Source organism: Chenopodium album, chromosome 24, assembly GCF_948465745.1.
Source record: "Chenopodium album chromosome 24, dcCheAlbu1.1, whole genome shotgun sequence".
In the NCBI taxonomy this organism is placed as follows: Eukaryota; Viridiplantae; Streptophyta; class Magnoliopsida; order Caryophyllales; family Amaranthaceae; genus Chenopodium; species Chenopodium album.
The window spans coordinates 30265976-30288729 of NC_137857.1; the positions used below are offsets into that span (position 1 = coordinate 30265976).

Here is a 22754-nt window from a genome sequence, read left to right on the forward strand (position 1 = left end):
AAATAGAAAGCGACTTTCGTTTTCGTTTGTTTAATACCAAACACGACTTTTACCGCGGAAATTTTATTTAATATAGAATGTCTACTATATACATTTCACTAAATATTATATACACACTATTAAACCGTCACGAGTACAAATTAAATAGACCCGGTCGTACCATCACAGTGTAAATTTAATACGCACAATTCCATTTACAAGTACCAAATATCTAAACTAAATATTTTAAATTTTAACGATTACAGTTTTGCTCATATTTTCTAAATTTGATATAACAGCACAATAAAGCATTGCTCATAGATAACAAAAAAATTACTAATCTATATACATTGATAGAATTGCAATTATAAATAACATAAATGTCCCAACAAATTAATTATGCCTTAACATTAAACACTAGACGGTATCCTCCCGATTCGCCATTCGGAGCGCGCGCATCGCGCGCGGGGGGCTCGAAAACTAGTAAAAATAAAAAGTCACTATAATAAAGTGAAAGTCACTATAATAAAGTGAAAGTCACTATATTGAAAATAAAAGTCATTTTGGTAATATACACCAAGAGGTTAATTTTTTGAATGAAATATAAATATTTTATAAGGTCAATATAAATAATAATGGTCACTATGTTAAAATTAGGGTCATAACGTCGTACTTCAAGTTCATAATAATATTAAACGTTATACGGCTTTTATAAAGGTTACTATGTTAAAAATAAGGTTACTATGTTAAAAATAAGGGTCACTAAGCTCAATATAATGTCAGTTGCGTGTGTATAAACCTCGGGTCCACAATAGTATTATTGTGGACTAGGTCCACGCAAGTATTTTTGTACGACTTGTTTGGTTGACAAATAAAAACATGGAAAGTTGCAATTTTTAGGAATTGAATTTCTATAGAGTTGTTTGGTTGATAAATTCATGGGAAATAGAAATTTCCATGAATTTCCACTTCCCACAAAATGGATGAACTAAATTACCTTAGGGGGGCCTGGGTAAGTAGAACTTCCCGTGGGAATTTTCACTTTCCTTGCTTAACCAAACACTTTTTAGAATTTCTTAGGAAGTTCAATTTCATGGGAAATCAAATTTCCAAGGACATTCAACCAAACAAGCCCTTAAAATATCTACCTCACTAACTCGCGCCAAGAAGACCTGTGAGAGGTTGCAGCCCGGTAGGGCCCTTCTCCTTACCAACCAAACAAAAATTTGCACAGTCTTCTCACGAGCCGAGTCGGGCCAAGGATTAAGTATAGGACAGTTCGGGCCAACTTCAAGCTAAACATATCATGTCCGAACTTGTTATTTTAGGCCAACGTCGGGCGAACCTAATTTTGGATGGTCCAAAACCCAAAAAAAATTAATATGGCCCAAAAAAGCTATCCAATTTTGGCATTATTCGGGTCAGGGAGGACCAACTTTGATCACATCTAAATTTGTATTTTGGGATACTATAAATGGACCAACATTAATCAGTGACCTAGCTTTCAATCCAACTTAAAAACACATTTATGGAAACACCAATTTAAAGTTTTACGTTTGTTAATGCAAAGTTTTATTCAGGAATACCTTAATTTTAACAAAATTACATCAAATTGATCAAAACAAATTTGATAAGATCTCACTTGAGATTAATCTATCCATATCTAATACTTCGTAATAAAGCAATAGAAAATAAATTCACACCCATTTGTAGGAAATTGTAAAGTTGTTGTGAGTACTCCGTACTATTTTTTCCAACACTTTAACAAACTTCAAATATTGTTGTGAACACAAGGGTTTACTAATAATTGAATTCATAAATGTAAATAATATAGAGAGAGTGAAAAATAATACTCCCTCCGTTTTCTTTTTAATGCATCATTTTGATAATTGCACTATTCACATACCATAGTTGACTTAATTTTTTCACCTTTAAAAAATAAATAAATGTTATTATATAATATATCATTAGATAAGTCATAATGTCTAGTTTCATAATATACTTTTGTTATAATTTTACTAATAGACAATTAAAGATATTAATGGTCAAAGTTACGTCTCGGCAAATATGCCAGTACGGTCAAACTGATGAATTTAAAAAATAAAAATAAAAAATAAAAAAAAGAAGAGGGAGTAATACTCTTATTAATTTTCTATACCTTAACTTAAGTTACCCTACATAATATATAAGAGAGGAAAACAAGCAACTAAAGCTATAAAATAGGAAGATATAGAGGAGAACAACCATGAGACATGACATCACATTACTATCAATAAAAGCATTTCATTTTCAATAAGCTTTCTTGAATTTCCCTTGACTATAGTTTAATCCATTAGTAAGTATTGAACATCAATAACTGGCTCTTGATACCATGTTAGAGGACCATCTCAACCAAAAGCTTAAGCTGATGGTTGAGGTCCAGGAATATGTTTTATACTCTATCATGTAGTCCTGCCTTTATCTTTCAGTTAATGGAAATCATTTACATCTTTTCTCATATGTGTATCTCATCATTTTTTTTTTTTCGCAATTTAACTTGTCTAACTTTTTTAAGGATAACTTTTGTATTTTTTTTTTTTGTTGTGTTACATTAGCGAGATTATCAATCTTTAAAAACTGTAACAATAGCCAATAGGGACATCCTCTTAAATAACCTATAAGTCACAATTTCATAAACACCCATTGACGGCTTGACGCCATATAGGCCTTGTTTGGTAAACAACTTTATGGAAAGCTTTAGTTATTAATATTTAATACTAGTATATATTCAATCAACCGATTATATCAATCAACCGTTCAACATTACGAGCTAATTAACAAACAAGCCTAGTCTCATTACTCATACTTTCCTACCATGTTCACATTGACCTCTCTTCACATTGATTTTTTTTATTTTTTATTTTTTTATTTGAAGAACTCTTCACAAATCACAATTATATCTGTATGATAACACTCAATCAAATCTGTTGTCACAATTATTTTTATTTTTTACTAAAAAAAAAAAAAAAAACTGTTTTCCCAGAATAATTCAATCCGTTGTCCCAAAATAATTCAATTAAAATCTGTTCTATCTTCCCCGCCAAATCAATCCCACGAAGAACCCTAATCTTCCATTTTTCAACCCTAAAACCCAATCTTCTCCAAATTCATCAATGGAAGATACAAATTCAACCGATGAAGACGACAAATTCCTCGACGCTTCCGATGAATTCCCCTTCTACGATTGCCCAAATACTTCCGATGATTCTCCTTCAACCTCTCAATCCTCACATTCTCTCTCCTCTTTCCCCGATTCAAGTGTCTCAGCAGCAGGTCTCCGCCGTCGCAAGTCTCTGAGAAATCGAAAATTAAAGGATTTTCAGAGTAATACCCAGAAATTGGATTCTGATAAAATCGAATCGACGTCGGAAACCGTCGAAAATGAGAGTTCTACTGTCACTACCGACGAAAAACGAGAAGATTCGACGGCGCAGCCGCCGCCGGAGGAGGAGGAGGCTGTCAGAAAGAGGGGAAATGATGATGGGCAGTTCAGTTCATTGGCGGAGGCGGTGAGGAAGAGGGAAAATGATGATGGGCAGTTTAGTTCATCGGCGGCGGAGGCGGTGAGGAAGAGGGAAAATGATGATGGGCAGTTCAGTTCATTGGCGGGGACGGCGAGGGAGAGGGAAAATGATGATGGGCAGTTTGGATCATTGGGTATTCTTGCTGAATTGTTAATTAAAGCAATTGGGTTTCAATTTAATTTGTTGATTAGTGTTGTTAGTTTCCCTTTTTGGGTGCTTTATTATTCTTGCTTGTTTGCTGTGAATCCATTGCTTATAATTGGGATTGGTAAAGGTTATTTGATTGGAAAATTAACGAATTTATGGAAAGTTGTTGGTGATACATTGAGTCCATATATGTCTGAATGGTTGAATGAGCATAAATCATGGTTGAAGCTCGTGTTGCGTTGCGGTTGGGGATTGTTTTGGTCGATTTATGTGTGCTCCATTTTAGTGATTTTGTTGATTGGTGCATTTGTGATTGGTGGGTTGATGATGAGATATTGTTTTGTTGAAGAGCCATTCCTGTTGAAGCAGGGATTGAATTTTGACTACACGAAAAGCAAGCCGGTTGCTTTCGTACCTATTATGAGCTGTCCGACTGAAGAATGGAGGGATATATATGAGGATGTGAATGCTGTTGGACATGCCAGGGTTATACCTCCAAAGCACAAGTTGCAGGCTACTGTTACCATGGTTTTGCCAGAGTCGGATTACAATAGAAAGCTGGGAGTCTTTCAGGTATATTTCCCTTGTGCAAGCTCTCGTCTTCTGAGTGTTCATTATGTTTAATATACTTTGATATTCTGGGCTTAGATTATGAATAATGGTCTATATTTTGGTTGAAGTTGGTTGTATGTGATTGTTATTGCCTCATTGTGGAAAGATTGGTAGTGCTTTGGCCTTAGTTTTACGTATTATGTTTAGGTTTTATACTAATGTTTGAACATGAAGTGTTCTGCTTGACTGCTTGGTTCCTATGTGATTGTAACGGTGCTGCTCAACTCATATTTTTATAAAAAGGCCATACCATAATTTTCCATGGTTATGATGCCAATAGGTTTTTAAAATATTAGTTATGTATTAATTTTGGCCTATGTATTTCGAACAAGAGAATGTAATTTAAGGTTGAATGCTTGAGTACTTGATTGATTGAAGATTGAATTACAAAGGATAAACATAACTTGAGGTTATGAATCTCATAGTAGCTTTAGGCTACTATTCTCTAATGTTTACTCTCAAATTTCTGGATACTCTACTAAATGGACTTACTACCCTACACATACTCAAGCTTAAGTGATACATGTGACTATTAAGCTAAGAATGGAAAACCATCCAATGACATTGTTGAAGCAGCTTGCTTTCGTTCCTTGAACTCTCTTAATTAGCTTTGTCCTGATGCTCATTGTCTCTGACCACCTTTGACCCTTGCTGCCCCTGTTTTGCGCCCCTTGAGTACACCAAAAGTGGTGGCTGACTTGGCTTCTTGACCTCGTTGACCCATTCTATTACATCGTGGTACTTGGCAAGAACTGCTTTTTTTTTTTTTTTTTTTTTTTCTTTCTTCCTTTTGTTTTGGAATCATTAATTGAAAGTATTGTTATTGTCCAAATACAGATAATAATCCTTTTAACATTTTTTGTTTACCTGCTTATGAGCTATTTGGTTCAATATTGGTTTTATGTACATCTTTATGGCACCATGGAGTGCTTTGCAGTACAAGTTTGTGTTCTGTAAGCTTCTTGTGATCGATCATCTTCGCATTCTGTATGCTTCTTGTGCTCATTTTTGTTTGATCCCATCCGCCTCTTTTCTTGTGTCTCAGTGGCTGCTCTATGGTTATTGTTTTAGAATAAGATTCTAGGGTAACATCTCAAACTAGGAGCACACCCCATTTGTGCCTGATCTCTTTATCTGGCACTTGGAAACTGGAAGAAGTTGGTCCTAATAAGATCAACACTTAGTTTGGATAAGAGGAAATGGAAAGTAAGGGAGGGAAGGGAAAAGGAGGGGAACAAGTTCCCTTGTTTGGTTAATGCATTTGTGGAGGGAAGAACCCATTTTCTCTCCTTTAATAAACACTAATCCTCCACAAGTCCCCCTCTACTTTTGATACTTTTAAGCATTTACTTATTCTATTTTTTAAGGTTCTGTTGCTCTCTCTTTGGTAGCCTAAAAATCTTATTATGACATCTATTTTAAGATTGAAGAACTATTGGAGTATAATAACATTTGATTAACCTTGGTGTTATACTAAATTATGAGAAAATAAATCCCAGGCTAGATTCAAGAAGAAAACTAAGCTGATTCATTCCTTCAGATGATAAGAAAGAGGTTGGGATTTAGTGCTTCAAGATGAAGAGAAAGAGAGGACACGAATAGCCATAGTTGCTCAGGAAGTCCCGAAGTCCATGCTGAATTTGTTTTTGGGAAACAATGACAAGTCTACGCACTAATAGAAACCTCAACTTAGACATGCATAAGCAAGAAAATAACAATCTATGCAACAAGGAATTTCCCAAACATGCTTGAGACAGCTTAACTTACACTTTGTTTGGATAGGAAGAAATGGAAGGAAAAGAAGAGAAGAGAAATGGAGGGGGATAAATTCTCTTGTTTGGGTAAAAGATTGGGGGAAGGAAGGGGAAGGAGAGGGAGGGATCCATTTTCCCTCTCTCTTTAATAAGCATAATCCCTCCAAAATTGGAGAGATTTAGAGGGAAAATGGAGCTCACCTCCCCATCCCTTTCTTTTCCCTTCCCTTCCTCCATTTTCCCTCCCCTTCTTTTCCTTCCTTCTTTGCTATCCAAACAAAGCGTTAGGCTTTTTCCTACATTAATAAGAATTGTGTTCCAAGAAATTTAGTAGCTTTGAAGTCAAAGCTTCTCCCATAAGGATATGAACAAAACCAACACTTTTGGTCTCCACGATTCAACATATATCTATTATCACAAAGCCAATAGCAGTCTTTTCATTGATAGTCCTGGGGCTGTAAAATTTCGATTACTGATAGCTTTTGGGTCCCCAGCAAATGACTAGAGAGGAGCTCACACTTTTAGACTTGAGGTACATTTGCCTAGAATAACTGGTTTTATGAAGTCAAATATGGTGCTATAAATCTTGGCTCGCTATAACAATGCTAAGAGTGTAGCTAAGGGTTCTCAAAGAATAAATATGTCAGGGCTGTAATGAACTAATGACTTGGTTGTTGTCTGCAGGTGAGGGTGGAATTCTTATCAGAAAATGGTAAAACTCTTGGCAGTTTTAGCCATCCATGCATGTTGGAATTTAAAAGCCAGCCACTTCGCCTACTGATGACATTTTTCAAGATCGTTCCTCTTGTCACTGGTTATCTGTCCGAGACCCAAATTTTGAAGTTGAAGTTCAGTGGTTACAAAGAGGGGGTCATTCCTACTGCTTGCTTGAAGATAACAATGGAACAAAGAGCAGAATTTCGGCCGGCAGCTGGTATCCCTGAAGTATATGATGCGTTTGTACATCTGGAATCCAGACTTCCATTCTTTAAACGTATCCTTTGGTATTGGAGAAGAACTATATTTGTTTGGCTCAGTATGATAGTGTTTACAATGGAGTTGCTGTTTGCTCTTGTATGCTGCAGACCTGTAATATTCCCAGGACCAAGAACAAGAAGTAATGTAAATAGAAGAAACGCTCCTTATACTCGTTCAACTCAAAGATAGCATTCTTACTTACACACGGTCAATTCATTTTTTATTAACGGTTTGATGATATTGTTTGCTGGTTATATTTTGTAAAAGCAGTTCATACAGATACTTTGTCCATTCATTTGTAGACATCTTATCTCCTACTGTGTAAGGGTGGGTACATAGGAATTTGTTTGTTGACACAGTAGTAGGCACTCTCACTTGTCACAGTATTCATTAGTAGATTACCAATTTTAGAGTTTAGAGTTCCTTCTGTATAGAATGAAATGACACGGGCTTTGGTTCATACTTCTGCTCCACTTCTTAGTATTGGTTGTTTTAAATGGTGTGATTTCAGATTTCACTTCACGGAAGTGCAAATGTGCAATAAGTCCTGTGAATTCTTAAATTGGGACGACTGATTGGAGCAATATACCAATTGATACATTCAGATCTACAAGCTAAGCTTATAGTATTGCCGTCATTGTTTATGGTTATTAATAAATACGAAGTAATTTACTAACATGAAAAAAGTTTTTTGATCCTTTATAACCTTAGAACTACAGAGCAGAGCCAATAGAGGAAAGCCTCTTGGGACAATCATATAATAATAATATAATATACTCAAATTAGAGACAGTTTTCTTTGAAACTTTAGAATCAATGAAGCCACATAGACACGACGTGGGGGATAAACTTCTCTCTTCATTGCGCAGATTAACGTTAACAGTATGCAAGCAAAGAGGGTGCTTAAGTTATCCTTTCTTTGGCATGGCTGCCAGTCTTGTATACATCTTTGCCATGGACTGGAATCCTCTTAAGTCTCCAGATCGTAGAAGATTGCCTATCATAGTCAAATTGAGCTATTAGAAATTATCAACCGAAAACTCATGAAAAGACGCTTGGGGAAAGCAAAACATGCATCCTGACATCCAACAAGAAAGTACTATCCCTACCTACAATGAGCTGGACAGCAAAAAAAAAAAAAAAAAAAAAAAAGCAGCACAACACGGCACAAAAGTATCAAGGTCTAATGGATCTACCTGAATCACAGTTTAAGGGGCTATCAGCTTCTGGATGAGCCATCAAAGCGATTATTGCTCTGCACACAGATTGCAATGTCCAAGCAGGACTCCAAGCATTTTTTAAGATGTCCAAGCAAATCTCTCCAGTCTGCATGTTGGAAATAATAGTTTCTGTCACACAACTAAAAAACCACATGTACTCTTGCTTGCTCCACCTTGATCTTATGTGTTTTTGTGTGCCTATGGTTGTGAATTTACCACTAAATTAATAATCAATGGAACGTCAAGTAGAGAGAAGCCTATGGTAGGACCACATCACTGGCATAAGTTATATATGTAACAAAATCTGAAAATTATGCTTCCTTTGTTGACAATCCTCCCACTTTAGAACTAAAAAGATCATGTACACCAAATAACCAAACTCCCTTACCTTAAAATGGACATTAGGATGAAAGATTTTTGTCAAAAATCGCACTTGAGGAGGTTGCAGAGGATATTGTTCAGGCACTGCAAATGCAAGCTGGAAAACACCACCCTCATAGGGAGTTTCTGATGGGCCCTGAACAAAAGCAATGGCATGGCTTAGTAACATCAAGAAAATAATAGAGCAGAGCTGATGGCATGTCATTTACCTTGATTAAAGCAGTCCATTTAAAAATGTTGGTGTCATCACAAACAAGTGTAATATCTGGATCGGCAGTTTTTTCTCGCTGCACCTCTTTGTATTCCTTGAACAACCTGGCCCTGGATGCCTGCAGTAGAAGCAAAGACCATATTTTGATTTTAATACATATAAGTTGAGAAGAGCTACTACATGGTGGAACAACAAGAAACAAATATCGGTAGTCATTAGGTTCAGTAAAATGCTTAGGAATGTGCATGTTGGAGGCACCAAACTGCAAAATACAATATCAATCTACTCCCTCCGTCTTTATTATCTACTCTTACGGCTAATTTCATGGGAATTAAGAAGGGGAAGGAGGAAGTAGTAAAAGTACATAAGAAAGTTAAATTCACATGAGATTTGCAAAAAAAAGTAGAGAGAAAGTAGTAGCAGTACATGGAAAAGTTAAATTCTCATGGTATAGCCAACTTTGCACAATTTTTTTTGCAAAGTATAGGGTAATTTAAGAAAGTCACCTAATAAAGACAAGAAAAATTGAAGATAAAAGGGTAAATAAATGCTACCCATAAATGGTTAAAAAAAAAAAAAGAAAAAAAAAAGAAAAAAAGAAAAAGAAAAGAAATGGCTACATCATTTAGGTCCATCGAAAATGGCATAAGGGTAGATCAAAATGGGATGGAGGGAGTATCACTTAACTACTACTTTTCTGCAACTTTGGGAATCAAGGAGACCCCTGTTACCCTGTTGAAAGCCCATGCCTGCCTCAAAAGCAGATATGCTAATTTATGTCAAACCTCCTCAAACTAACCAATATATATACATCTAAAAGGCTAAAAGAATGCCATAAAACAAGTTGTTACAGAAAACATGGTCGTAAAATTGTTGCAACTTGCAAGTATTAAAAGGGGATTAAAGATATTAATGACCTTCATGACCACTTATTGCTGAAATAAAGTCATTAATGACAGTTACAAAAACAGCCTCAACATATACAATCCCTAATATCTCTAGAGGATTCCACACATTTTTAGACAAGAGAGGAAGAGACTAAACAGGACCACTGAAGTGCAGTGGGCAGAGCATCCACAGCAAGAGGAAGCAACCACAACACACTATACCAAATGATTTGGAGCACTGACAGAGGACAGCTGGGAAAGTGACAAGCTGTAATCAGGAATTGGACATGCTTAACAATAAAACAATTGCATGATGTCAGCTGACATGTAAGATGTTAATGACATCCTCATAAAACAAGTCTCTCACGTCCCCATACCCCAACCCCAACAAAAAAAAAAAAAAAAAAAAATAAAGGAGGCTTGAGGAGAATGACAAAAAGGATTGATAACTGGTAACTGTTGATAACTCTTGCCACATAAAAGTAGCAGCACCAAAAATTGGAGCTGTACAAGCACGCAAACAAACACAATTACTGTTCTTACTTACATAGGGAAGAGGAGTGAAGGAAAGAGGCAATTTGGCTACTTTGTACAATGTGATTAGCACTAGGAGATTGATAGCCTCAAGCTATTAATTTTGAAGCTTGGTAGGCTAAACCAACTACCTTGTAAGAATTCTAAGAAATACTACTTACAATTTATGCAATAACCAAATCGCTATTGTGTTTTTGTCTGTGAATATTGACTGAGGAACCGTGAGTCTATTGCAAGTTGACAGTTACTTGAATCTCTAGAGTTGAGAATTTTAGGGCGCACACGAATAATAAAGCTGCAGAGCAGTATACAATTGGAGGACAAAAGTGTCCTCACAAGGAACTTAAAATAATCAATTTGAAAGTTAGCCAAATTACTTTGTATCTTTCCTTTGAATCATTTGGGAAAGCCGGCAGCTTTAGCATAGAGTCACAGAAAACAAAACCACCTAACAACATTACATTTCTCCAAAACATTTTCTTTCAAACCTCCCAAACTGAATTTGTAGCCAATGCCAATCTTTAAGTTAATAAGGCCAAACCCAAGTTCCTTAATAACCACAAAGAGTCTTCTTCGAGCTAACTCTCATTGAAGGGAAAAGTGTGAGCAAGTCTTATATCTAGCTTGACAAAGCAAGCACATCAATTAAGAATAACACATAGTTCTGCTTTTGGAGCATTTTAATTATGTTGATCTTGACAAAGCCCTCACCTCAAGAAGAGCCTTAGGTTCCAGATAATTTTTTGTAGTGGTTACATGGGGTATTTAGGGTACAGTCAGGGAAAATTAAAAAATTCACAATAGAATATCCTATCCATTCACTAAACTTCTTCTTACCCTTCAACAATTATGAAAAAAGACAACATATCAGTGCTCTCCTGAAATGCATGTCCCGCAAAGTACAATAATAAAACCATGATTATTCAAAAACACCAAACTGAGCCTCCCCCCATTATGACACAAGTCGTACTTACTTTTGATGACAGTGTATCACAAATATCGTAGTTCGAAAGGATATCTCCACCACCACTTTCCCACTAGAGCAGAATTCTTTTAAATCACCCTCCCAAACCCAACCTAGACCAGAGCATCCCTCATCAATCTCTCAATCTTATATGCAATAGAGAACGGAACTTAAAATAAAGATAAGAGCAATCTTGCTGCCAAGTGAGAAGCACACCTCTTTCAGCCCAGTTAGCCTTCTAGAAATCATTAAAATTATAGGTTCCTAAAAACTTCCAAACACGAATAACCTCCTAGCAGCAAGCCTAGAGTTGTCAAAGGTCACCCTGACACCCAATCAAAGCTACATAGTACATACCTCTCCAGATTGATCTCTGTTAGTCTTTGTCAACACTTTGAGAGAGAATTTCACAAACCAAAGCCCACCTCAAAGTCATGAAGCACATTAGCGCCTTTATCAGCTTCCATGAACAAGTTATTATCATCACCATATTGCAATTAGATTACCTGAACTGCCTTTCTCCACCTTAAAACCTCTAACCAATCCTCTTGACCAATGTGTGCAGTACAATACAATTTGTAGTATGTAATAGACTGATTTTCTGGCTTTATATTTCAGATTTGACAATGCAAGTAAATTAAGATTAAAGCTTGAATATTGACTGAAAATGGCAAAAGGTTTACAAAAGGATAGGTTCATAGCTTTAAGCTATCACTCTCAAACAATAGCCCGAGGCCATAACTCTCTAGGTTTTCCAATACTAATTTCTGCCTATTTTCCCAACACTGCTTTCTACCTATTTAAACTACTTAGCTATATAGTACAGCTTTAATTACTAACTTTACTACCCCTTTTTCATTATCCCAGTGTACCAACTAGTGGCTGCAGCTTTAAGCTGTTGTTGCTTGGCGTGGTTGTGCCTCACCACATTGGTAGAGATAGTGCTCAGAGGTCTCCTGTCCTTTCCTCTGCTGGCCGTTGTTTGTATACAGCACAAGTGGCTAGCTCTGATTTATTACATAGTATGGGAATGAGAATGCAGAACGCCACTCGCAGCGAATTGAGTAAGTCTGGGGTGAATCCAATAGTAAACAGTAAGACAAAAAATGTGAGGTATAGGTTTATTGAACTGGATCACAGAGATCAGCAAATTGGAACCACATTCCCAATGCTATAATGCCAGAGAATTTTCCTTTAGCAAACCACTTGAAGAAGAGAATCATTCCTTAGGAACCCCAATACCCCATTAATCATAACAGCAATGAAACATTTGGAAGACACCCTTTCATCCGACGCCTTACACTGAATCATTTCCTCTCAAGGCTTCAAACTCCTACTTCTATGTATCATGGGCTTTATAAAAATTGAACAAAAAATACAAACCCTCAAAGGATTTACAATGAGCCTCATCCACAACTTCATTTTCCATGAGCGCTGCATCCAATATCTATCTTCCTAGTAAGCAAAAAGTGCCTCCCTGAGCCTTTTTTTTTCTACATCTCAACTTATTTCGTATGCTTTTGAGACAATTTTGCATGCACTAAATGTAGATTGAGTGGTAGTCTCTAAACATGAGAAAGCTATCCTTCATAGGTAATAGGATGCTTTTTCCCAATATCCTACTATCATATAACTTTAAAAAAGACCAACAAAACTAGCTTGATCAAATCTGAAAACTACTAGAAAAAGGCCATAGTTAAACCATTAGAGCCTTTAACCACTCTACTACCATTCACCTCTTTACAAAACAATCTAGAACAAATTTATCCTTCTTTTTCACATTTCAATTTCATCTTTTAATATTGTCGTAGCTTTTCCCTCAAAAGATATTAACAAAATAATCCATTAAAAGCATATTATAGTACACACCATCTTTTCCATATAAGTACTGTTATTGTCTACCTTTTCATGGTCACCAAAACCAACCATAACATTGGTAAGCAAATATCATTTTCATACGACTTATAAAGTTACTTCCAAAATGCACCCAGAAAACATCATTTACATCTGTGATTTATATCTGTGGTAAATATCAAAATCAAAAGGAAGGTCCCTAAGTATTGGATAAACATATAAACTATCCAATTTAATCACATTCACTAGGAAAGCAATTCCCTCTCAAGAAGCATAACTTCCAATAGCAATCAATATAGGTATAACACAAGCCAATGCAATCCTCCATTTGTCTTATTGAACTGAACATCACACGTAATGCATGATAAAAACACTATGTTCCCCGACCATTCCATCTTCCTTGCTTATTTGAGTTAAAGCTAACATGACTATTGGTAGATCAATATTTGCTAGATTAAGTACAAACATTTTCTCAATATGCCTTGAATAATTTATCACTTTGACATCTATCTTCATTATCTTTGAAGGATTCATCACAGTTTTATCTTATACTTCCTCCGTTTCCTTATAGTTGCAATAGCTCCCTATAATAGACTAGTCACAATAGTTGCAACACACCATAAAAGGAAGGTTCTTATGGTGAAAATTATACTATTACCTTTAATTAAAGCACATGACCCACTTGATTATATTTCTAACAACTTTTTAACCCCAATTTAAGTGTATTATAACATGTGAGGTCCGCTTTTCTTAAATATCGTGATAAAGTGTGTGTTGCAACTATAAAGAAACATAGGAAGTACATAACTAACGCCCGATATGGATCGTGGATAAGGTTTCTAAGATGTCGATACTAATTTATACTGGATTGTTCAAAGGCCATTACCGTAGGGGTTCTAAAGACTCAATACACGCAAAAAATCTTAAGAGTTCACTGACACATTTTCAAGTGTTTCACATCTACTACCTCCGTTAAATATTATCTGCAACTTTTGCCATTTCGGGATGATCAGGGTTATCTGCAACTTTCCATTTTTTTGCCATTTTTAGTAAACAAAAACGCATGAAATTACCATTTTACCCTTATTTAACTTTTTTTTTTTTTTTAATTACTACCCTTATTATCTCCTAATCTAATCTGATTTATCTAACCTAAAACTAATCAGATTAACTCTAACCTAACGATTCCCTCCCTTTATTTCCCATCTCCCTCCTTCTCTCTTCATTTACTCACATCCTCAACCACCAAAAATTAAATTCTGATGGTTGAGTTTCCCTTTATGTTCTTGAATCTTCTCCAGAAGATGAACTCTGTCGTTATCTCCAGATCATCTTCTGTCGTTTTCTCTCTCCTCTTTTACCTCCGTTCTTCCTCTCATTATCTCCAGATCTACTCCTCATCTCACCATTTTCACAAAAAAAAAGAGTCCCCTTCGAGTATGCCTAACCTCGATCCTTTGAAAGATGCGTACCTTGCCACAAATGATAAGGGTGAGGAGAATCTCATCAATCATTTCCTCCGTTGCTTTGAAACTGGGAACCCTTTTCCTCGTGAGTTCTACGAATCTTGTGAGACTGGTGGGTACTGTACGCTGTACACATGCAGGGCTTTGGGTCAAGTCCTCAAATCTATTGATGAGGAGGAACGTTTGAAGAAGGAGGAGGGGAAGTTGAAGACGGAGGAGGACCCTGTTCCGATGGTGTTTGAGTCTGGGTCTGCTAATCCTTCTCCTGCAGATCTGGGTTCTGCTGCTCCTTCTCCTGCAGATCTGGCCTCTACTGCTCCTGCTCCTGCAGATCTTGCCACGGAATCTGCTTTGGGGGTTCCTGTGGCTCCTAAAAAGGCCAGATCTAAGAGGCCAAGGTCCCCCCCCAAGGTTAGATCTACGAGGAAGGCGGCGCGTGTTGCTCTGAGAAGGATGCGTGGGCTTCCAGACCATGAGTTCATCATCCTTTCTTCTGATGATGATGAGGATATGGAGGACGCTTCACCTTCTGCTGCCAAGGAGCCTGAAGTCCCTGTGGTCAGATGCTATGTGAGGCGGATGAACCGTTCGGTTCAACCCTCTGAGTGACTGCTTTCGTAAAAATTTCTAACCCTAATCTCTTTAATTTAATTTTACTTGAGTCCCTCATATGTGTTGCTTGGTTGGATATGGAGTTATGCATGTGAATCCTGGTTTGATTTGGTTTTATGCATATGTTTGTTGGTTTTGATTTGGTGATACTTGATTATGTTGTTGGTGGGTGAATTATATGAGTCCTGTTACCTATATGCTAGTGCTTTGTGATTTCTTTGATGGGTATGTTGGATGAGCATGCTTGTGGCTTAATTGACAGGCTTTGTGAGGCTGGATTCATGTTCATGTTATGTTAAATTGTTATGTTGATGCTGTTTTTGACAGTACTACTTCTGCTGCCTTCATCTGTTTGCCTTGATCTGTATGAGTGTGTACTGTCTAAGTTGGAACAAGGGATTGTGTTTGATGAATGATGAAAGCTTAGGTCAGTTTGCTTTGATTATGTTTTGTTTTGTGGTTTAGTGAGTGTTCTCAATGATCATGCTTTGTAGAGAGCACTGTGTATGGCTTGGTGTTGTAGTTGATGCAATGCTTGAATGAGTCCCCCTTGCTGCTTGTTGGCTTATGAATGTGTAGAGTCCCCCTTTGCCTGTTTCAAATAAGACTCTTGTATGCTTCAAATGATGAAAGGACTCAATTGAATTTCACTTTACACATTTGAGTTGCTCCAACACTCTCTTGTTTGAGATTGTTGTAGAGGGAACAATGTTGTGAAGTGTAGTATTCAACAAAATAAAAAACCCTTTCTGATGACTCCATTTTTTGCATACCACTACATAAAGTTGCCTTTGTCATTTCATTGACATAGTGATTACAAAAGTTGATGCACATAAACAAAAGACTACACATTTGACTGCCTATAGTGTTAGTTCAATATAAATCAACAAAATACACCTAACCACCTATTCATTAACAACAACATAAGATGAAAAAAAAAAAAAATTAAGTGGTTATGTGTGGCAGTCAATGTTGTCAGTGTGCAAAACCTGGTTTGAAACTGTGGGTCCCCTAATCTGCATCCACTTCCATTTCCTCTGCATCTTGAGTCCCTTGATTGGCTGGCCTAAACATTGTGTTTAGGTACTCTACACTTCCCAGCACTATATTCCTTTGCACCTCCACCTTGTCTGGCAAAATACTCAAATTCTCTAATTTTTTCTTGTTCATATGTGGAATTTTGTACTTGTTACCCCCCTCTGCGTGCAATATCATGATCATGCATTTTTGCAAAGTGATCCATATGTACTTGTTGACCTCTGGTTTGAAACTGTCATAAGACTCAATGACCTTCTGGACTAGCTCATCCAAGTTGCTTGGAAATGATTGGTACTGTAGTGATTGAATTGACCTGAACAATCCTAAGTCTAGCACATTCAAATCAGGTGACTGAGGTGGCTGAAACACCAATTCAATGTTGAACCCATTTGCAGTTGTTGCTTCAATGAATTCTTGATCTCTTGGAATCTGGTGTGGTCTTGCATTATCCCATTGAATTTTGACAATTTTGCTTAGACTTTGTGGCCATTTTGAGATGATTGATGGTATGACTTTTGTGAGCAACATATCCCTAATGACCTCCCTGTTCACATTTTGTATTGCCTTGGTCTCCCATGTTCCAGCAGGCCTGTTTTTGCTTGATTTTTTTGCTTGCTCTTTGACTGTGAAAGGGAAGATCCCATATTTCCCGTCATGTAGTAGTTCCCCATCTCTCCCATACAATGGCTTTCCCACTACTGCCATAAACATTGCTTTGAGTTTGAATCTTGTTGACTGTTGAACTTTGTGTGGGTCTTCCTCACTTGGAAGGAGATAAAATCTCCTTTTATCTGGATTGAGATAGAACCATTTCTCATCTATGTGGATGACATGGTCCATATCCTCAAATGTAGGGTCTGAGTCCCCAATGATAGGATTAATGTGTGACAAAATCCATTTAATTCTTGCTATTTTGTGGTCACTTGTGAGAGCTGGTTTGTTGCTGCTTGTATGGGTTCTGAGCCTGCCTTTTTTTTTTAAATTGTGAAGAGTAACATGAGATATCTTCAATGCTGCTGCATAACTCCTCTCTCTCTGCCTAAGGTGCAGGGGCACTGACTGTAGGAATTCATCAGTAAATTCCCTTGGTTTAGGCCCTGTTCTTCCAATTTTTTTGGACCTGACATCAATCACATCACCTTGTTCCAACTGTTTTTTGATATCCTTCAAAACCCTTGTGATTGTTGATTTGTGTACATTGAATTTCTGAGACAATTCTTGCATGTAACCTCTTGGTAAGTTGCCATTGTGCATTTTGAGTAACATTGCATCTACAATCTCCCTCTTCTTATGCAAATCAAGTTGTTTTCTGCTTGTTGGTGCTTGAATGTTGCCTTGAACTTCTGTTTCTTGCTGTCCCTGTTGGTTATTATCTTGCTGCCCCTGTTCTTGCATTGCTTCATCATCAGATTCATCATACAAGCCTTGATCTTGCATGTCCTCTTCATAATCATAGTACAGCTTGCTAGTTCTTCTTCTGTTAACAGCTGATCAACATCCAAAAACACCCCTTCTTCATACTCTGCCATGACTTTTACTACACATGAACTTTGTCCAGCTTTAGGTTGATGAAACAGGAGTCCCTGCTGGTATTTTTTTGTGAAGAAGGGGCGTTCCTGGTAGGCTATATGGATGATGGAGGTGCCAAGCCAATGAAGCGTCTGTCTATGTGAAGAAGATGTGCAGCACTAACTTTAGTTAGGGTATTTTTTTGGATAATTAGGGAATTAATGACTGTGATTAGTGCTAACTTTTGGGAAACTTATGGTGTAATTGTAAAAATTTCATGGCTTGTCTTTTGGGAGAAACATTGAATGGTTATGTAATGAATGAGGCTCCTTTTATATGCCTCATAAATGCTCAAACTTAGTTGCTGAAATCTGTTTTTTTTTTAAATTTTGGTGGGAGTTTTGAATCTCCAAAAAATTCAAATTGTTTGAAATTTTTGTGAAATTTTAAGAGGGAAATCTCTTTCCCTCTTAAAACTGACAGATTTCCCCACTCAAATGCAAGTGGGGGGGTCAGCTTTTCTCTCTCCTCTACTTTAATTAAATCCTCTAAACTTACTCTAATTTTCACCCCTCAAATTTTGCATCGTGAACCGCAAACTCCTCCAAAGTTGCAGATAACATTTAACGGAGGTAGTATTATAAATTCACAGTGTAGGCTTTTGTGGAGAAAAGAAGTTTACCACATCTTTTCTGCCACTAAAACTAAAGCACCATATAGAAACTAGAAAGTTCAGGATTATGTTTTCATATGAAACATAATCACAATAAGATGAAACCTGATATAGAGTGCCAAATCATGCTACAAGCATTCTGTATTCACACTTTGAAGATCTTTGTACACTCGACAAGACGACAACTAAACAGTATTTCATAAGCTTTTGAATCTCACCTACATTTCCCTATATCCAACTAATGGTGCTCTCATTTCCACTCATCCAGTTCTACACCATCTATATCTGATCTAATGTTTCAAGCATATTTTTCAAATTATCTGTCAAATCATTAGAATTTTTTAACACACTCTCGTACAGGGTTCATAGGCCTTTAATGGAGCACTATAATAGAATCAAACGGCACTACATATTCCTAGTAGCCACTGACTCATAGCTTGAGAGCTAAGATGATATAAACTGAATATCTGACGTTTCTTGGGAAATCAACTGCATATTAAGATACATTAACTACATGAAACCACCTACCTATCTCCTGAGAGTCCTGACATGTTCGCACAAATAGAAAAAACAAAATGGGCATTGATACACTTTGTGGTATGGTGTCGAGTTGGTATTAAGTATCAATCGGGATTTAAATCATGACAAATTAACAACTTAAACATCTTAAACAGACAAAAAGGATCAATCTAGGAGGAAGGCTTAAAATCAAATGAAAAGAAAGATTATAGTTTAAGTTATAAGGACAATAACCTGCATATTTCTAGATGTAGACAAGTCAGAAAATTCCAATCCTCGACTAACTTGAATACAACGAAGTAAGCTGCATATCAAATCAGAAGGAAGAAAGACGGTCAAGGACGAGACAGAGATAACGAATCATACGAAAAACTGAAGATTGTTAAAACATGAATAGTGAGAAACAAATCGATCGGGCTTGAATCCTACATTGCAAACAACTTTGAAATGATAATATTGAGAAACAAATCGATCGGGTTACAAAATCAAATTGAAAAGAACATCAAAATAATAAGACAGGAATATTATAAATTTACATTGCAAAGAAATTTGAAATTGTTAAATGAGACAACAAATTACACACAATCCCACTTAATAAAAGTAAGAAACTCAACAAATTAAAATTAAAAAAAGTACCAATTCACACATTCAACTGTTAAAGTGTTGAACAGTTTGAAAATTTGCATTCAATCACTGGGTGAATTATAACCAAAATCCCTAATTCCAAGGCCGAAAAAGGCGATGAAATTGGTATATATTTGTTGGCTAAATTAAAAAAGAAAAAAGTAGAACAAGAGATCAAATCATGAAGTAATACCATTATCGTAAGTGAAATTGTAGGTGTTGTTGTTCAGCAGTGAATAAATGAGCAATCAAGCAAATAATGGAAGAATAGAAGAGGATAATTATATACCTGGGGATTGAGTGAATGAGTTGAATTTCAGGGTTTCCTCCTCAAAATTTCAGATGAAATGGGAAGGAGGAGCTAAACGCCCTTTACTTTTTCTTTTTTGGTGAACGAATCAAAATTAATAAACCTATAAGTATTTGGTATCACTCTGGTCTGCTGACATTATCATTGCTCACGTGTCGCTCTCCCAATAAAAATTTTCTCGCCTAAATGCAATGGTGATGTCATGTCTTTTTTTTTTTTTTTTTTTTGCTATTTTGCTATCATATTTTACATTTTTTGAAATTTAAATATTAAAAGCTTATAGATTACAACTAAAATCTAGCTATCAGTATATCGTTGGAAATTTAAACAATTTTGAACAGCACACTAATTGACTAATATATGACCTTCTATGAATTAGACAACGTTGATCACTATATCATAATTTTGATGAAAATAAACCGTACATCGCACGGGTCCTAACCTAGTAAATAAATAAAAAATAAAAAATCGTTATATACTTAGGAAGGGGCTCACCCAAATTTATCATAGAGATGATCATTGGGCGGGGTGGGCCAGGTCAAGGTTTAAAATTTCAGCCCATATCGCGGGCTGGCCCGGCCCAAACTTCAAGCCAAAAAGTTCGTGGCCAAATTTGCCCAAAATGTTCGGGTTGTGCGAGCTTTTCGGTTCGGGTAAAAAAACAACGAAATTTACATAAAAATGCTTTTCCAAATGTGTCCAATTTTTTTTTGAAAAATCGTGCCGAAAAAATTGCCCGAAACCCGCCCAAAATCGGGTCGGGCTGCATATGATGAGCTCTTGTTTATCAATCCGTCTCCTTCCACTCCGTCCTCTAATCCTCCTTCAGGTACGTCCTATCCTTTAGCACATTATATAAATTGTGACAAGTGTTCTGTGAATTATTGTAAGTTTCTAGCAACTATTGTTGGTAGTCATGATCCGAAATCTTTTAGAGAGGCCATGAAACATGAAGGTTGGAGAAAGTCTATGCAAGAAGAAATAAGAGCCTTGGAAGATAACGATACTTAGACCTTAGAGCACCTTCCTCTTGGTATACGTGCTCTAGAGAGTCAATGGGTGTATAAGACAAAACATATGTCTAATGGTGATATTGAACGACTTAAATCTCGTTTGGTTGTTTTTGGTAATCATCAATAGGAAGGCATAAATTATGGTGAAACATTTGCTCCGGTTGCAAAGATGAGCACGGTTCGGGCTTTTCTTGCAATTGCAGCATCAAAGAACTGGAAACTCCATTAAATGGATGTGCATAATGCTTTCTTGCACGGTGATCTTGCTGAGGAGGTATACATGAAGTTACCTCCCGGGTTTGAGGGCATTGATCCGTCATTAGTGTGTCTCTTTAAGAATTCCTTGTATGGGTTGAAACAAGCACCGAGGTGTTGGTTTGCAAAGCTAACAACGACTTTAACACGGTACGGCTTCATTCAATAATCTTACTCTGATTATTCTCTCTTTACATATACTAAAGGCACAGTTCAGATTAATGTCTTAGTGTATGTTGATGATCTTATTATTTCTGGTAATCATTCCGCTGCACTTGTTGGTTTCAAGGCTTATCTCAGTGATTAATTCAAGATGAAGGATCTAGGTCCTTTGGAATCTTTTTTGGGCATAGAAGTTGCTCGTAGTGCTTTAGGTTTATTTTTATGTCAACGAAAATATACGCTGGATCGGATATTATTTTTGAAGTAGGTTTGTTAGGGGCAAAGCCGAGTGGTTTTCCCATGGAGCAAAACCACAAGTTTGGTCGTGCCACAAGTGAGCTTCTTGCGGATTCGGAAGTGATGTATCGTAGGTTGGTTGGTCGTTGGATTTACCTAGGGGTAACTAGACCAAATCTAGCATACTTCGTTCATATCTTGTCTCAGTTTACGCAAGAGTCGCGTATTGAGCATTGGGATGCAGCTCTTCGTGTCGTTCGTAATTTGAAAGGTACCCCGGGTCAGGGTATCTTGTTGAGTGCTACTAGTGATCTCACCTTGGAAGGTTGGTGTGATTCGGATTGGGCGGCTTGTCCTCTAACTCATCGCTCTGTCACAGGTTGGTTGGTGTTTTTAGGCCATTCGTCTATCTCTTGGAAGACTAAAAAGCAACCAACTGTGGCGACGTCTTCTTGTGATGTCGAGTACAGGGCTATGTATGCAGCCACTTGTGAGCTCAGGTGGCTTAAGGGTTTGTTGTTGAGTTTGGGTGTGCATCATCCTAAGGCAATCAAGTTATTTTGTGACAGTCAATCAGCTTTGCACATCGCAAAGAATCCAGTCTTTCATGAAAGGACTAAACATATTGAAGTAGATTGTCACTTTGTTCGAGATGCGATTGTTGAAGGCTTGATTTCTCCTTCTTATGTTCCTACTACTATTCAATTGGCCGACATTTTCACAAAGCCTCTTGGGAAGTCACAGTTTGATCATCTTTTGTCTAAGTTGGGCACTTATGATCCTAGTGCTCCAACTTGAGGGGGGTATTGAGGATTTGAGGATATATTTTGGTAGGATGGGGAATATTTGGTGTTATCTTTTATATTTTTTTCCTAATTTCTAGTAACCTTATTAAGGTAACTCTAGGAATTAGCATTGTATATATATGTTTTGCCCTGATTAAAGAGGGGTTAAGCCGTACGTTTACATAATTCTATACTTCCTCCGTTTTCTTTTAGATGCAACACACACTTTTTCACGGTATTTAAGAAATGTGGGGTTCACATGATATAATACACTTTAAAATGGGATGAGTGGTTGTTAGGAGTGTAATTTAGTGGGCCATGTGCTTTAAATAAGGGAAATAGTATAGTTTTTCCTATAATAACTTTCCTTTTATAGTGTGTTGCAAGTATTGTGACATTTTCTTTTTAGGGAAGCGTTGTATGTAAAAGAAAACGGAGGAAGTATATTTTTATAAAACCACCAATTTA

General features: G+C 36.8%; 3 protein-coding genes across 4 annotated transcripts; 2 read left to right on the top strand and 1 right to left on the bottom strand.

Annotated features, from left to right (window-relative positions):
* Positions 1-2988: 2988 nt before the first annotated feature.
* Positions 2989-7271, top strand: LOC145611872 (seipin-2-like). The gene is made up of 2 exons (XM_081667253.1): positions 2989-4262; positions 6740-7271. Exons 1-2 carry the CDS (start codon positions 3132-3134, stop codon positions 7220-7222), a joined length of 1614 nt encoding a protein of 537 aa, XP_081523379.1. The 5' UTR covers positions 2989-3131; the 3' UTR covers positions 7223-7271.
* A 337-nt stretch (positions 7272-7608) lies between these two features.
* Positions 7609-19928, bottom strand: LOC145611828 (protein PEROXIN-4). Of its 2 annotated transcripts, none has more exons than XM_081667199.1 (6): positions 19814-19928; positions 19135-19204; positions 8843-8962; positions 8641-8769; positions 8229-8358; positions 7609-8029 (listed from the first exon to the last, which is right to left on the bottom strand). In XM_081667199.1, exons 2-6 carry the CDS (start codon positions 19138-19140, stop codon positions 7941-7943), a joined length of 474 nt encoding a protein of 157 aa, XP_081523325.1. In that variant the 5' UTR covers positions 19141-19204; positions 19814-19928; the 3' UTR covers positions 7609-7940. The 2 variants fall into 2 exon arrangements, with proteins under 2 accessions (XP_081523325.1, XP_081523324.1); XM_081667198.1 differs by lacking the exon at positions 19814-19928 and adding an exon at positions 19537-19709.
* A 1636-nt stretch (positions 19929-21564) lies between these two features.
* LOC145610800 (secreted RxLR effector protein 161-like) lies at positions 21565-22299 on the top strand. Its single transcript, XM_081666090.1, has one exon. The coding sequence runs from the start codon at positions 21565-21567 to the stop codon at positions 22297-22299; it is 735 nt and encodes a 244-aa protein (XP_081522216.1).
* Positions 22300-22754: the final 455 nt, after the last annotated feature.